Here is a 12,616-nt window from a genome sequence, read left to right as displayed (position 1 = left end):
CTCAGTCGACTGATGATGACATGGTTTGGGTTTGTGAATTTACTTTACAGATCACCTGAATCTTCCCAAAGACCGGTCATTGGACGGATCTTGATAGATACAATCATTTTTGTCAATGCTCTGAACCCCCGTTACCGCGTTTGCAGGCTCTTTGGTGACACCTCTGTCCGTGACCTGCCCTGACCCCTACCCTGACCTCTGCCCCGTGGTGACAGATGACGAGGAGTGTAGTGACTGCGGAGCCATCCTGGAGGAGCTTGAGAACATCGACGACGAGGCTGACATGTATGGTGAGTGACGGTGGGCGCTGCTAGACCCACGCTTTGGGTCACTACAGGCCGGTCACGCGATCACGGGATCACGGGTCGTGAACTTGCAGCCGCCAGGGTCGGGCGTAGACAGCACTGGCAATGTTGCGAGGGTATTTAACCAGGAGAGGAGAGGGATCATGCATCATTGGAAGTTTTATCAAGCGAACACTTCTTGAGCGTTCATTACTGGAACTTGCATAGTCAAAGATTCTACTTAGCTTGCAATATTGTTTGCAGAGTACTTAAACGACGACGCTCGGAGTGCTGTGCATCTGACCAGCTTCTTTGTCCCGGTTCCCACCAGGCATTGACTTTGTGAAGATCAGTGACGAGGAGGCAGCCCAGAAGTACCACATCTTACACACGCCGGCGCTCGTCTACTTCAGGAAGAGGATCCCCATCATCTATGAAGGTAGGGGCGGTTGATGAGAGAAGCGAGGACATAAGCAGCACACGAAGTTATGGGTGGCTGCTTGGGCCGCTAGTGGCTTCGCTAATTTTAGCTCGTTCAACTCTGGAGCTCTTCAATAAATCATCGATGTGGGGTCGTCCGGCAACTGTGACTGTTGTACATACTCAGGCATTATAATAACCGTGTCTGTTGCCCACAAGTGTCATATTTACCATGTTTCTTGTCTACTGACGTCAGTCGTCACGTTGTACTGTGTTTGTTGTTGGTAGTTACGATGTTGACGTTTGTTTATTTTCCCGCAGGTGACATGACCGACGACGAGAAGGTGCTCTCGTGGCTGACCTCTCAGGACGTGTTGGAGATCAAAGACGAAATCGAGGAGGTCAACCGCAAGATGCTGGACAAACTGCTCGACGAGAACGACTTCGTCGCCGTCTACTTCTGTACGTTACACCACTTAGCTTGTCATCATTTATGATGTGTTGATACTTTAGACGAGAGCGAATATTGTTCTGTGCGAGTTGTAGGTTGTGTGGGCTGCCAAGACGATTTCCCGAAAATTTGCCACCAGTGGAACAAATAGCCCATTTTGCCGCCGTTGTACGGGACTGCTGACTGACGAGTGACGGTGCGTTCGTCTCTGATAACTAACTCTCATCGCTCTCAGATGAGAACGACTGTCCGCGCTGTGACGAGGTTCTCACCGAGCTGGAGACCATCGACGACGAGGCCGACAACCTCGACATCACCTTCGTCAAGATCAGAGACACTCGCTACGCCAAAAAGTACGGCATCAGCAAGCTGCCGGCCATGGTGTATTTCAGAAGGCGCTTCCCCAGCATCTACAGAGGTCAGTTCGCAAAGTAACTAGATGCGTTATAAATACCTCCCAAAAGGAATTACCATGACAAATGTGAGGCAATGATGTGCGCATTGGCTCTATGTACGATACGATAGGGAAAGGGGGCCATGCTTAATTTGCTTATTTTTCAGTCAATATTTATCGATTATCACCCGGCCAAGGGCGGCAGTTAACGACCGATGTTCCCGCAGGCGACCTGCTGAACGAGACGGAGGTACTCGACTGGCTGCAGAAGAACCGCTACAAGCACCCGGAGCTCAACCTGTTCATGTACGCCATCGGCGCCGTGTCAGTGGCCTTTGTCGGCTACACCACGTTCCTGGTGTTCTGTTTCCATGGCAACCAGCAGAAGGCGGCGTGAGACGCTCCACGGTCGTCTGACAGCGGTGAGCGGAGCGGGCCGTGTAGTTGGATGAGCCCCGATACAGCCGCGGCCGGCCACCACTGAACTGAACTGTCCCAAACTCGGCAGGCCGCCCGCCGGTCCCGGACTATGACCCATAGTGGCAATCGTGAGACGCCGTGGCGCGGCTGGACACTGACCGAGTGGTCGGCGCAATACTGCCTTCTGCGATATCAGTGAGGCGCCCAACACAACTATCGTCCCCGTCTTCCATTTGGACGACATTGACAATTGAGTCCCGCCTTTTCCGACATCTGAGGCATCCGTCTGAATCATGAGTGCGCTCCAGTGGACATCAACACGACTTGTTTCAGCTTCGATTGGAGATGGACAGTCGAACGGAGCCATTGCCCAAAGACGCTCTCAGAGTTAACTGTTCATGTGATACAAAACGTCCTAGTCGATCGTGTATGTGTGCGCGTGTGTTCCCATGCGACCGAGTGTGCGGCGCATAGGTGAGTGTGCAATCATCTCCGATGGAGTCGTCATCTTCGTGCGTGCGATTGTGTGTGCGTGTGTGTGAGCTGTGTGGAGCCGTCTGCGGCTCGCCGTTTTTTGTTCTTGTTTCCGGTTGTTGCCCGCGCTTGTGAGCGTGTGCACGGTCTGACCGGCCCCCGGACCGCCACGCCACGCTCTGCTTCGCTTGGTCCGACACATTTTTTAACCGACTGACCGCTGCCCCGCGCCGTAGCTCTAACTCGCGTCCGTAGTGTGCTGCTCGCGGCGGCCGGAGTGCGACCGAACCCGTCCGCCCGCCGGCCGCCGCCCCTCGGCGCTCGCCGCCGGCCGGCCGGGCGCTCCGCCAGTGCCGGGACGCCAGTGACCGGCGCCGGCCCCGCCGCGCCCCTCAGGGTGACCTCAGGACACGGTGTGAGCTCCCGGCGGCCGGCGGCAGCGCCGCCCGGCGTCAGGGGCCGGGAGGGGCCGCCCGCCTGACCTGCGCCCCTCTCGCTCCGTCTCTCTTCCCCTCCGTCCCACAACGCGACTCCGACGCGACGTGGGCGTCGCCTGTTGAACGAGCCGTGCCCGACGCTGGCTCATTTGTTTGTTCCATTGCAAGTGCTTTGTAACTTGTCAACAAAAGACGGGGAGGAATACACGATGGTTTTGGCACACCCTGGTTAAGTTGAAACTGCGCTGTGCGCGTCGCGGGATGACTTGTCAAGACGTGACGACCGTGACATTCGTCGTATTTGTTTAAGATATACCGAGAAGTCTGTTCATTGAAATGTTGTGGTAATATTTCTGTAGAATGGACGCGTCACAAAGCGCAGTGAAATCCCGAGCATGTTGACTACCGTCCTCGAGTCTCGTCAGGCCAATCAAACATATTATTTTGAGTTCATTTTCTTTATTTGTACAAAACACGCAGCAACTGGAGGTATCACGAAATATTTCCTCTATCTGTAACTCTAGGAACCAGTGACGAACTTGAACGAAATTACCGCTCTGCCGTAACGATACAACGCGCACACGCACGCATCCAATAAAATAATGTCTTTAATCCCACGGCAACACAAAGAAAGACTGTAAACCTAAACACAATCAAGCCACTGCTGATAATGCAGCAAATCTAACAGACTATTTTCTACATCAATCGTGCAATACCCGAATGAAACCCCTCCCGTGGACCACACTCTGAAAGCTCTACTCCATCCATTTCCTTCACTGACCATGTCCTCGAGTCCTTCAGTCCATATCACATGAGTACGCCGAGACTCGGCGGTGTGCGGCGGCCGCCGCGGACGTCTACAGCTCCTCCCGGTCCGAGTCGGGTCCGCCCGGGGGCGGCGCGCCGCCCGCGCCCTGGTACAGCTTGGCGATGATGGGCTGCACGGTGTCCTCGACCGCCTTCTTCTGGGCGCGGAACTCGGCCGTCTCGGCGTCCTGGTGGTCTTCCAGCCACTTGAGCTGCTCCTCGATGGCCGTCTCGATCTCGGTCTTCTCGTCGCTGGACAGCTTGCCGGCCAGCTTTTCGTCGCTCAGCTGGTTCTTCAGGTTGTAGACGTAGGCCTCGAGGTCGTTCCTGGCCTCCACGCGCTCCTTGACGAGTCGGTCCTCCTCGGCGAAGCGCTCCGACTCCTCGATCATGCGCTCGATGTCCTCTGGCGTCAGTCGCTGCTGGTCATTAGTGATGGTGATCTGCTTCTTAGTCTGGGTGCCCTTGTCCTCGGCCGACACCTGCAGGATGCCGTTGGCGTCAATCTCGAACGTCACCTCGATCTTGGGCACGCCGCGCGCGGCTGGCGGGATGCCGGTCAGGTCGAACCGGCCCAGCTCGTGGTTGTCCTTGGTCATCGGCCGCTCGCCCTCGAACACCTGGATGGTGACTGTGTCCTGGTTGTCGGCTGCCGTCGAGAAGATCTGCGACTTCTTGGTGGGGATGGCCGTGTTGCGCGGGATCAGCTTGGCCATGACGCCGCCGACCGTCTCGATGCCGAGCGTCAGCGGGTTCACGTCGAGCAGCACCAGGTTGCCGGTACTCTTGTCGCCGCTCAGGATGCCTGCCTGCACAGCGGCGCCGTAGGCCACCGCCTCGTCCGGGTTGATGCCGCGGCTAGGCTCCTTGCCGTTGAAGAACTCCTTCACCAGCTGCTGGATCTTAGGGATGCGGGTTGAGCCTCCGACCAGCACAATCTCGTCGATGTCTTTCTTCTGCAGTCCAGCGTCCTTCAGCACTTGCTGCACCGGCTTCATGGTGGCGCGGAACAGGTCCATGTTGAGCTCCTCGAACTTGGCACGGGTCAGCGTCTCGGAGAAGCTCTGGCCCTCGAACAGGTTCTCGATCTCGATTTTCACCTGGTGCTGCGCGCTCAGCGTGCGTTTGGCCTTCTCCACCTCACGCCGCAGTCGCTGTACCGCGCGACTGCTGGTGCGCAGGTCCTTGTTGAACTTCTTCTTGTAGAGTTTGATGAAGTGTTCCATGACGCGCTGGTCGAAGTCCTCTCCGCCGAGGTGGGTGTCTCCGTTGGTGGCCACCACCTCGAACACGCCGTTGTCGATGGTCAGCAGCGAGACGTCGAACGTGCCGCCGCCCAGGTCGAACACCAGCACGTTCTTCTCGCTGCCCTCCTTGTCCATGCCGTAGGCGATGGCGGCCGCCGTCGGCTCGTTGATGATACGCATCACGGTCAGACCGGCGATCGCGCCGGCGTCCTTGGTGGCCTGGCGCTGAGCGTCGTTGAAGTAGGCCGGCACCGTGACCACGGCGTGCGTCACCTTCTTGCCCAGGTAGGACTCGGCCGTCTCCTTCATCTTGGAGAGCACCATGGCCGAGATCTCCTCCGGGGAGAACACCTTCTGCTCGCCGCCGGCCGTCACCTTGATGTGCGACTTGCCGTTCTTCTCCACCACCTGTGGATGATTCAGAAATGTGTCACACACTGAACATGTGAAAACACTGTCATACACTGTCACACTGCATAATTATCAGTCCGATAAGCACTGGGTGATGTACAATGAGATGACTTGACTTGTTGTTGCTCCACTTCTTTTACTCTGAGGCAAAACATTTTTTTTTTTTAATCATCCAACCAATGGACAATGAAGTGATGCTCTTTGCTTATTATGTTAAAATAGAGATGATACAGCTTACAGCAGAGCTTATAAGCCTGCATTGGTTAATAAACAATATGGTATAGCATATGAGCTCCATAGAAATATTGAACTTATTGTTGCACATACCTTGAATGGCAGAAGTTTGACATCCTTCTGAACATTCTGGTCATTCCAGTCCCTTCCAATCAGCCTCTTCACATCAAAGATGGTGTTCTCTGGATTACTGGTCAGCTGATTCTTTGCGGCATCACCAATGAGACGCTCACCCTCCTTGGTGAACGCCACATAGGATGGAGTGATGCGGTTGCCCTGGTCATTTGCTATGATCTCCACTCTCCCATTCTTGAATACACCAACACTGAAAGAAAGATGTGTCTATTTAGAAATAGGTTGTGATGATTGTCTCACTATAAAATATAGTTACATCTCTAGAAGCGCTTGAACTGAACAGTATCTGTAACTGAAGAACTTGCAACCCTGTAACTATTTAACTTATTTACTTTGGTAAATCACTGTAATTCAATTTTAAAATGAGCAATAAAAGCCACTGAATTTGTACTAGCATCTCGCAAAAATTAATGCCTGCTATAAATTCTAACCTTTTTAAAAGAAAATTGCAATTAACTTACCATGAATAGGTTGTTCCAAGATCAATGCCAATGACTGTCCCAACATCTTCAGCTTCTGAAGACTTCTGGGCTGCAAAAGCAGCACCAACAAGGCACAGAAGCAGAAGAGTCCTCATGCTTGGTTTTGACATTCACCTCTTCTTCAGCTAGGTTTCAACAGTTTCAACTGAAATAAAACCAAACCAAGTTATGGCTATTGGCAAGGGCACACCCTTAAGCCGGAGATATACCTTGAGCCGGAGTTTCATAGCAATAAAGGAGGTGAAACATTGTGAACATTGGGCAATCTTTGAGCCAACTTTGAGCTCACTTGTGGGGCACCATCCCACAATTTTGAACTGGACATAGAGCAAACGTAAGCACCACACATTACATACTCGCAAGATTGCTCACCTCCAAACTTTGCAAAATCTTAAGTGATAAATGTACTTTAATAATAGGCATGGAGTTGGCGTTGAAAAAGTGCCATTTTAATCACCAATGTCCAATTCAGTTGGGCAAACTACGGGGAGGTAATCACGAACTTGATTAATCAAGTTCATGATTATGACGTCATGAAAATGGGGCGTGGCATGACCATATAAGGAGTTGTAATCAAGATTTTGATTACTTTTCGTGCACCAAACTATTCAAGTGTTTCGTTTCGATTGTTATAATGTCCATATCGACACGATTTTTTACCAGGTGAAACGCAATATTCTATTCTCCCGAAATGATATGGACCGGTAGCAGTGGGATATGTACTTTAGCTCATATGGCGAAAGATAAACTGCTAGCCTAACTTTTTCAGAAAAGTGATATTTCTTAAAGCCCTTTTTAGGCGGATATTATTCTTTTATCCACATTTTTACGTTTCTAATTTAAAAATAAATAATTGAACATTCATTTTACACACGTCTTAAATTGGTCGTAATAAACATTTCTTCCAAAAGGCACCGTCGCCTGTTAGCACGCCGCCATTTGTGTGTTGTCGGTGTGTTGGTGAGGCCGGAAATTAACGCCGAATTATTGGTAATTTGGTTCTTATAGGTAAAAATTAGCATTTTTTAAATAATTTAGATCATGTTTGTAAATTTGAATAGCCTCAACGTTCATGTGCGTCGGTATAAATGTTGAAATATCGCGATAGAATTTATGATGATTTTGTAGGCTATCATGGCGCATGCTTTCCGCGGTATAATATTTTAATTATTTACGAAATGTAATGCTATTTACAGGGTTATAGTTTATCTTAAAGTAAATAATAGGCCTATTTTGTTGTTTGGGGCAATTGTTGATTAGAGAGACACATTTAACTGCCCACAGTAGCTAGAAATGTTATGGCCTGGCAGGTTGTGCAAAAGTTTGCAGTGTGGCCATATCATTTATTCAGTCAATTGTCTGTGCAAGCAGGGACCGATAGGATATATCTTTTAGTTTTTAATGAAAAGTTAAATTTGGGCTTATGCTAGGTTATTCATACTTGCATTCTAAGTGGCTTTGTCATGGATTCATAGAACAATAATAGAAGTGGTGACTGCAAATGTGTGTTTTTCCACAGCTCATCAAAGTACCACCTCCTCGCTGTAGCAGTGGGCATCACCGTCACCTCAGTATTGCTCAGGAAGCTCGTGATAATGGTACCTATCGTCCTATGTTGAGGAACGCTCAATCAAAAAATGATATGATGAACTTCTTTGGAATTAAGCGGACTAAGTACAGCTACATTTGTATTATGTGCATCGCTCATGCAAGACAGCAGGCCAGGATGCTGCTGAATTCATACAGCTGCAGGTATGTATGAATTGTTTTTGCAATAGATGGTTGTAGTGTTTTGTTTTGTCGCTGGTGTGTCACGTTCAGTTTAATGCATCACGTTCAGACACTACAGTGGTCCAGTCCAGTGTACATTTTGCACACTCAAGCTGGGCATGCTGAAAATAATTCGCTGGAGCTCCTTCAGTGTGATCTCATGAAGTTGCCTGGCACAACTTTGGAACTTTGCGAGCTCACATGACTCATCCCCAGTTTTGTCCTGACACAGCCCAATCTAATCCTTTTTCAAGATACAGGCATTGTCTAATGTTTTCAAAACAATTCATTCTAATCTAAATGCAGAAACTTCTTCACTAATGCATGTGTAATTTGTACCTACATTTTCCAGACTGCTGAGTCTGAGGCATTGTACATTATTTTCACATCATGTGCCGAAATGTAGTACCTATCAGTGCCCTGCGCCAACTCATCAGGTCCATGTCTTGTCTTGTTCGCCTTGTTACATCCGCCTACCTCTCCTCCATCATTTCTTCCTTCCATCTTTCCTTGCTTCCTTCCTCACTCCCTCTCCTCTCGTCTCCTCGTCTCCTCTCCTCTCTCCCCTCCCCTCCCCTCCCCTCCCCTCCCCTCCCCTCCCCTCCCCTCCCCTCCCCTCCCTCTCTCTCTCTCTCTCTCTCTCTCTCTCTCTCTCTCTCTCTCTCTCTCTCTCTCTCTCTCTCTCTCTCTCTCTCTCTCTCTCTCTCTCTCTCTCTCTCTCTCTCTCTCTCTCTCTCTCTCTCTCTCTCTCTCTCTCTCTCCTTTACTCTTTCCCTCCTTCTCTCATATTCTTTCTCCTCCATTTTCTCCCACGCAATGTTAAGTGTACCTATAATTTGGTTATGAACATTTTGCAGGGGATGAGCTGGAGAACCTGCAGCGCATTCTCCAAGAGACGACGGAAGCCAACGGAGGCCCGCAAAACTTTCCATCCCATAATCGTGAATGGAGAGCTGGGCGGGGAAGACGCGGTATTCGTCGAGGCCCAGGAGGTGGTATCGGCGCCACCAGACCAAGCATTCCTGCTGTGGCAGGCCGCATTTTGGATTTTTAACATCAAAACTCCTAAAAATATGGTCAATCTGAATTAGTTTCTGAGAACCAAAGTGTTTGGTGGGGTGAAGGCCGATGTGCCGCCATCAGCGGCGGCCATTGCGACCGTGAAGCAAGTAGAGTGAGATCCCCGTAGAGCATGCCGCTGCGGGGTGTCGGAAGCGTTTGCCAATTCTATGAGCCTTCCACCGGCAGGACTATAAATACACATTTCTTGAAATATATCTTTGATCTGTGCTTGGTTACACGGGCTCTGGGTTGTGACGCTATTCGTCCAATATATGTGGTCGACGGTCGTATGCAGCTTATCATTTGAGCTGACTTATGGTCAGGCCGCTTATCGCGGACAGCGGTGTTCTTGCTCGGGGTGGTCTTTTTTCAGCTCCGTGTTCGGCAATGTGAGCGAGCAAGCGCGAGAAGACGTGTGCTCGTGCACAAGTTCACATGTGTGTGCCACATCCCTAACTCGTCTAAAGCTTACAGCTATTGAGTCTCTAGCCACCCACCAAAATTGAAAAACAATCGGTGACGCCGTTCTGGAGATACAGAAATAAGGTGCGCGTGTGCAAATATATCTTATCCCCGATTCGTCCAAAGCTTATAGCTAATCCGCTTCCAAGTTCCAGCCACACACAAAATTTGAACAGGCTCGGTAAAGTCATTCATGAGAAACATTAACTGCAACATAAATTCCATCCCACCAAAACTGATTGATTTTGTCTCTTATATACACCATTATCATTGTATCTTTTAATTAGCTGCATTGTTCAACGCTCGCCAGTAGCACGATCAGCGCGATCAAAATCGTGATTAGCCAGCTGAATGCGAAATCAAGATCATGATTAGCCAGCTGGCTGCGTAATCAAGAAGTTGATCATCGGACTCCCGGGACGACGCCTCGTAATCAAGTTGTTGATTACGTTTTGGTTGCAATCTACCGCCTCACGATTTTCAACTTGAATCATTCAAAGATTACACTTGTAGAGTGACTTCTTCTCTATCGGTCTTAAAATTTTCGTGCATCTCCGTAGACCCTGAATCGAGATTCGGCCGTTTTCGTGACGGGCTGCAAACATGACCAAATATGGGCATAAAATAATCATGAACTTGATTAATCAAGTTCTTGATTACCTCCCCGTAGTTTGCCCAACTGAATTGCAATGAATAAGTGCAAAATGACACTGTCTAATCACTTACCCAGATTATAACTTGGTCAATGCTGCAGCAAACTGCCCTAGGCAGGAATACCAAATGTCTCTTCTCAACCTCAGATAAATGAACAACACCGGTTGACTTGGACGATCAAGCTTGAGAGCTGTCGACTTCAACTTTGTGGCAGAGCACCGCTGAATTGAACCGCTTGCAAGCAAAGGCTTCACTCCACGATGAACTCACTGTGTCGACTCTGGGGCTCGGATTGAATGCCACTACACAGCAACGACCGGCTTTATACTTGTACTCGAACACCAATTGACGAAACCAATCTAACTAATGCACGACTCCCATACAGCCCAGAGGGCTGTTCACGGGCCCTGTGTGCGGTCGGACCGCACACAGCCTCCAAGCTCCGCCCACTGCGTCCCTACGTCAGCCTTCCGTCACCGCACACAGCGATCGCTGTGGCCGGTCGGGACTGGCCACAGCGGACCGTCCACCGCACGCAGCCGTGACGTCAGAGCCTTCTACCCATCCCCTACCCCATGGGCGTCGAAACCGGGGGGGACGGGGGGGACGCGTCCCCCCCAGTCGAGGAATCCGGGGGGGACGTCCCCCGCAAAAATATCCTCATGAATGATTAAAAAAGTGATCAACGAAATTGGTGTATTGTCGTTTTGGGATGAAATTGCGGATACCTACTCGTATACAAATTGAATCATGCGAATTGCTGACACTGCACTTGCTTGCAGGGCTGCGGAGTAGATTGATTTTGGTAGCTCTGACTCCGGCTTTTAAAAAATCGCTCGGAGTCCCCACCCCATCTCCGATCACGGCATCCCTCGGCCCGCATCGGAGTGAAAAACATGTGATGTGATGCTTTTGTCTCTTTGAACATTTCTTGGCACGTTAAAAGATAACATTACCTACGAGGTGCAGCTCTGGACTGTCCGTCCCAGGTCCTCGATAGGGAGCCAAAGCTCCAGTTGTAGAGGCGACCATATTCAACAAGGGCTGAAGATCTGTCCCAAAGTCTCAAGCTTGCAAAGACCACACATTTTATGTAGGATATTCGTAATAGTCAAGACCTTCAGCTCACTCTCAAACGGCCCTCTTCCCGTTCAAGGCCATCCGACAGCAGAAGGTCTCACCATGTCCTTTGAACGCTTGATGCTTGAGGGTGAGAGGACCTCGTCCTGGTCTGAGAGAGCCCAGGAGGATGTAATACTCAGTATGGTCCTACATTGGTCTTACCATGACCCGGCCTTCAATCACCACAGCCAACAGAATCTCCAGCTTTTATCCGACCCATCCTCGGGGATGACGTTGACTCTGACTTCAGAGTTGAAGTCTGGTACGACTTTGGTGACTCCAACTCCGTATCCGACCAAAACCGTCGACTACGACCGAAGTCGACTCCGACCCCGCGGTCCTGCAGCTACACTGCACAGAGTTTCAAACTTCTTGGAAATAAGCTGTACCTATGGTTGACAGAGGACCACACGATTTTTTAGAGGCAGGGCTGCTGGACTTGGTGACCAGATCCTAACTGTCCTGGTATCAAAGTTATTACTCGGGATGCAAAATTTATGCGTTTTGGGACTGTTTTGCCAAGAGTTTTTGCCAATTTTCGCGGCGCTTCGCGCCGCCAATTCATGCACAGATAGAAAAGAGTGTGACTAATAACGCCTCCACGCGAGAACATGAGAACATGTGTATTGTGTATGCGTTATAAGTAGTGCATAGGCCTGAAATTGTACGGTAACTAGCTTTTGGGTTTTTAGTCAGCCAATCCGTCCCCCCCAGTCAAAAATCCGTGGCGACGCCCCTGCCCTACCCCCACGCCTGCTGGACGCTCCGCACACACCGCACGCAGCAGTGTGCGGTGCCCGTGAACACCCCTCAGAGAATTCGCCGGCAGCCTAACGTAAACAAACGTCACGCGTTTTCTAGCACATGTTCGACGTCGATTACCCTCAAGCACACTACCCGAAGTCTGATTGGCTGTGAGCTATGACGTCAGGACACTTCTGATACTCTCATTGGCTGAACAATGCTTCACCTGACGACGCCGTCTGTGATTGGTGGCGAGACAAGACATCAAAACGAGGCTGATGCAATGGCAGTTGGTCTTGAACGCTTTCGAACACACGGGAAACCTCGAGAAAGTAGGAGTTAGAGCAGCCACTTACTCACAGAAATCAGACCGCATGCCCGACGTTCGTTTTCCATCGCGGCTGATGTTTCCGCAGCCCCTCTTGTTTCATTTTTGTTTTAACTGTTTTTAAAGGCTTAACGCCATCTCCCCCCCCCCCCAAAATCTCATTAGTTCAAAACTCCTCTGGATAATCATTAATCCGTATAATTTTCGACATGGAGAAAAGGGGGGAGGACTACATGCTCCTTATTCCGAAGTGATAGAGCAACAATACTCTGACAAAT

At 50.1% G+C, this 12,616-nt stretch overlaps 2 protein-coding genes and 1 long non-coding RNA gene across 27 annotated transcripts in view; 2 read left to right on the top strand and 1 right to left on the bottom strand.

The window, feature by feature from the left end:
* The window catches only part of LOC122391084, a 46,936-nt gene extending 43,835 nt beyond the window's left edge, over positions 1–3,101 (top strand). For all 22 annotated transcript variants that reach the window (XM_043384677.1, XM_043384678.1, XM_043384664.1 and 19 more), the window contains 5 exons: positions 216–290; positions 616–723; positions 1,026–1,166; positions 1,391–1,573; positions 1,777–3,101. In XM_043384677.1, the coding sequence (XP_043240612.1) occupies positions 216–290; positions 616–723; positions 1,026–1,166; positions 1,391–1,573; positions 1,777–1,946 (677 nt within the window). In that variant the 3' untranslated portion in view covers positions 1,947–3,101. The remainder of the gene's footprint in view (positions 1–215; positions 291–615; positions 724–1,025; positions 1,167–1,390; positions 1,574–1,776) is intronic.
* Positions 3,102–3,322: 221 nt separating this feature from the next.
* On the bottom strand, positions 3,323–12,121 carry LOC122391085 (endoplasmic reticulum chaperone BiP-like). 3 transcript variants are annotated; one of them, XM_043384680.1, is made up of 5 exons: positions 12,083–12,121; positions 10,217–10,536; positions 6,176–6,341; positions 5,673–5,904; positions 3,323–5,342 (listed from the first exon to the last, which is right to left on the bottom strand). In XM_043384680.1, the coding sequence occupies exons 3-5, from the start codon at positions 6,304–6,306 to the stop codon at positions 3,738–3,740; spliced, it is 1,968 nt and encodes a 655-aa protein (XP_043240615.1). In that variant the 5' UTR covers positions 6,307–6,341; positions 10,217–10,536; positions 12,083–12,121; the 3' UTR covers positions 3,323–3,737. The 3 variants fall into 3 exon arrangements, with proteins under 3 accessions (XP_043240615.1, XP_043240614.1, XP_043240616.1); XM_043384679.1 differs by lacking the exons at positions 10,217–10,536; positions 12,083–12,121 and adding an exon at positions 6,569–6,971; XM_043384681.1 differs by lacking the exons at positions 10,217–10,536; positions 12,083–12,121 and adding an exon at positions 6,654–6,721.
* On the top strand, positions 7,070–9,239 carry LOC122391088. Of its 2 annotated transcripts, XR_006258272.1 has the most exons (3): positions 7,070–7,204; positions 7,716–7,948; positions 8,824–9,239. It is a non-coding gene; the product is annotated as an uncharacterized LOC122391088 (long non-coding RNA). The 2 variants fall into 2 exon arrangements; XR_006258271.1 differs by having other exon boundaries at positions 7,070–7,948.
* Positions 12,122–12,616: the final 495 nt, after the last annotated feature.

The sequence above is a fragment of the Amphibalanus amphitrite genome, unplaced genomic scaffold (genome assembly GCF_019059575.1).
Source record: "Amphibalanus amphitrite isolate SeventyFive unplaced genomic scaffold, NRLGWU_Aamphi_draft 000421F_arrow, whole genome shotgun sequence".
NCBI classification, from domain to species: domain Eukaryota; kingdom Metazoa; phylum Arthropoda; class Thecostraca; order Balanomorpha; family Balanidae; genus Amphibalanus; species Amphibalanus amphitrite.
This window is presented reverse-complemented; position numbering and strand designations above follow the sequence as displayed.

What these genes read in the sequence shown, in the direction of transcription:
- LOC122391085 (XM_043384680.1), bottom strand. Translation starts at nt 6,306, where the DNA reads ATGTCAAAACCAAGCATGAGGACTCTTCTGCTTCTGTGCCTTGTTGGT. An exon ending in CTTGGAACAACCTATTCATG is followed by an intron (nt 5,905 to 6,175) that starts GTAAGTTAATTG and finishes TCTTTCTTTCAG; the next exon opens with TGTTGGTGTATTCAAGAATG. An exon ending in TCAAACTTCTGCCATTCAAG is followed by an intron (nt 5,343 to 5,672) that starts GTATGTGCAACA and finishes AATCATCCACAG; the next exon opens with GTGGTGGAGAAGAACGGCAA.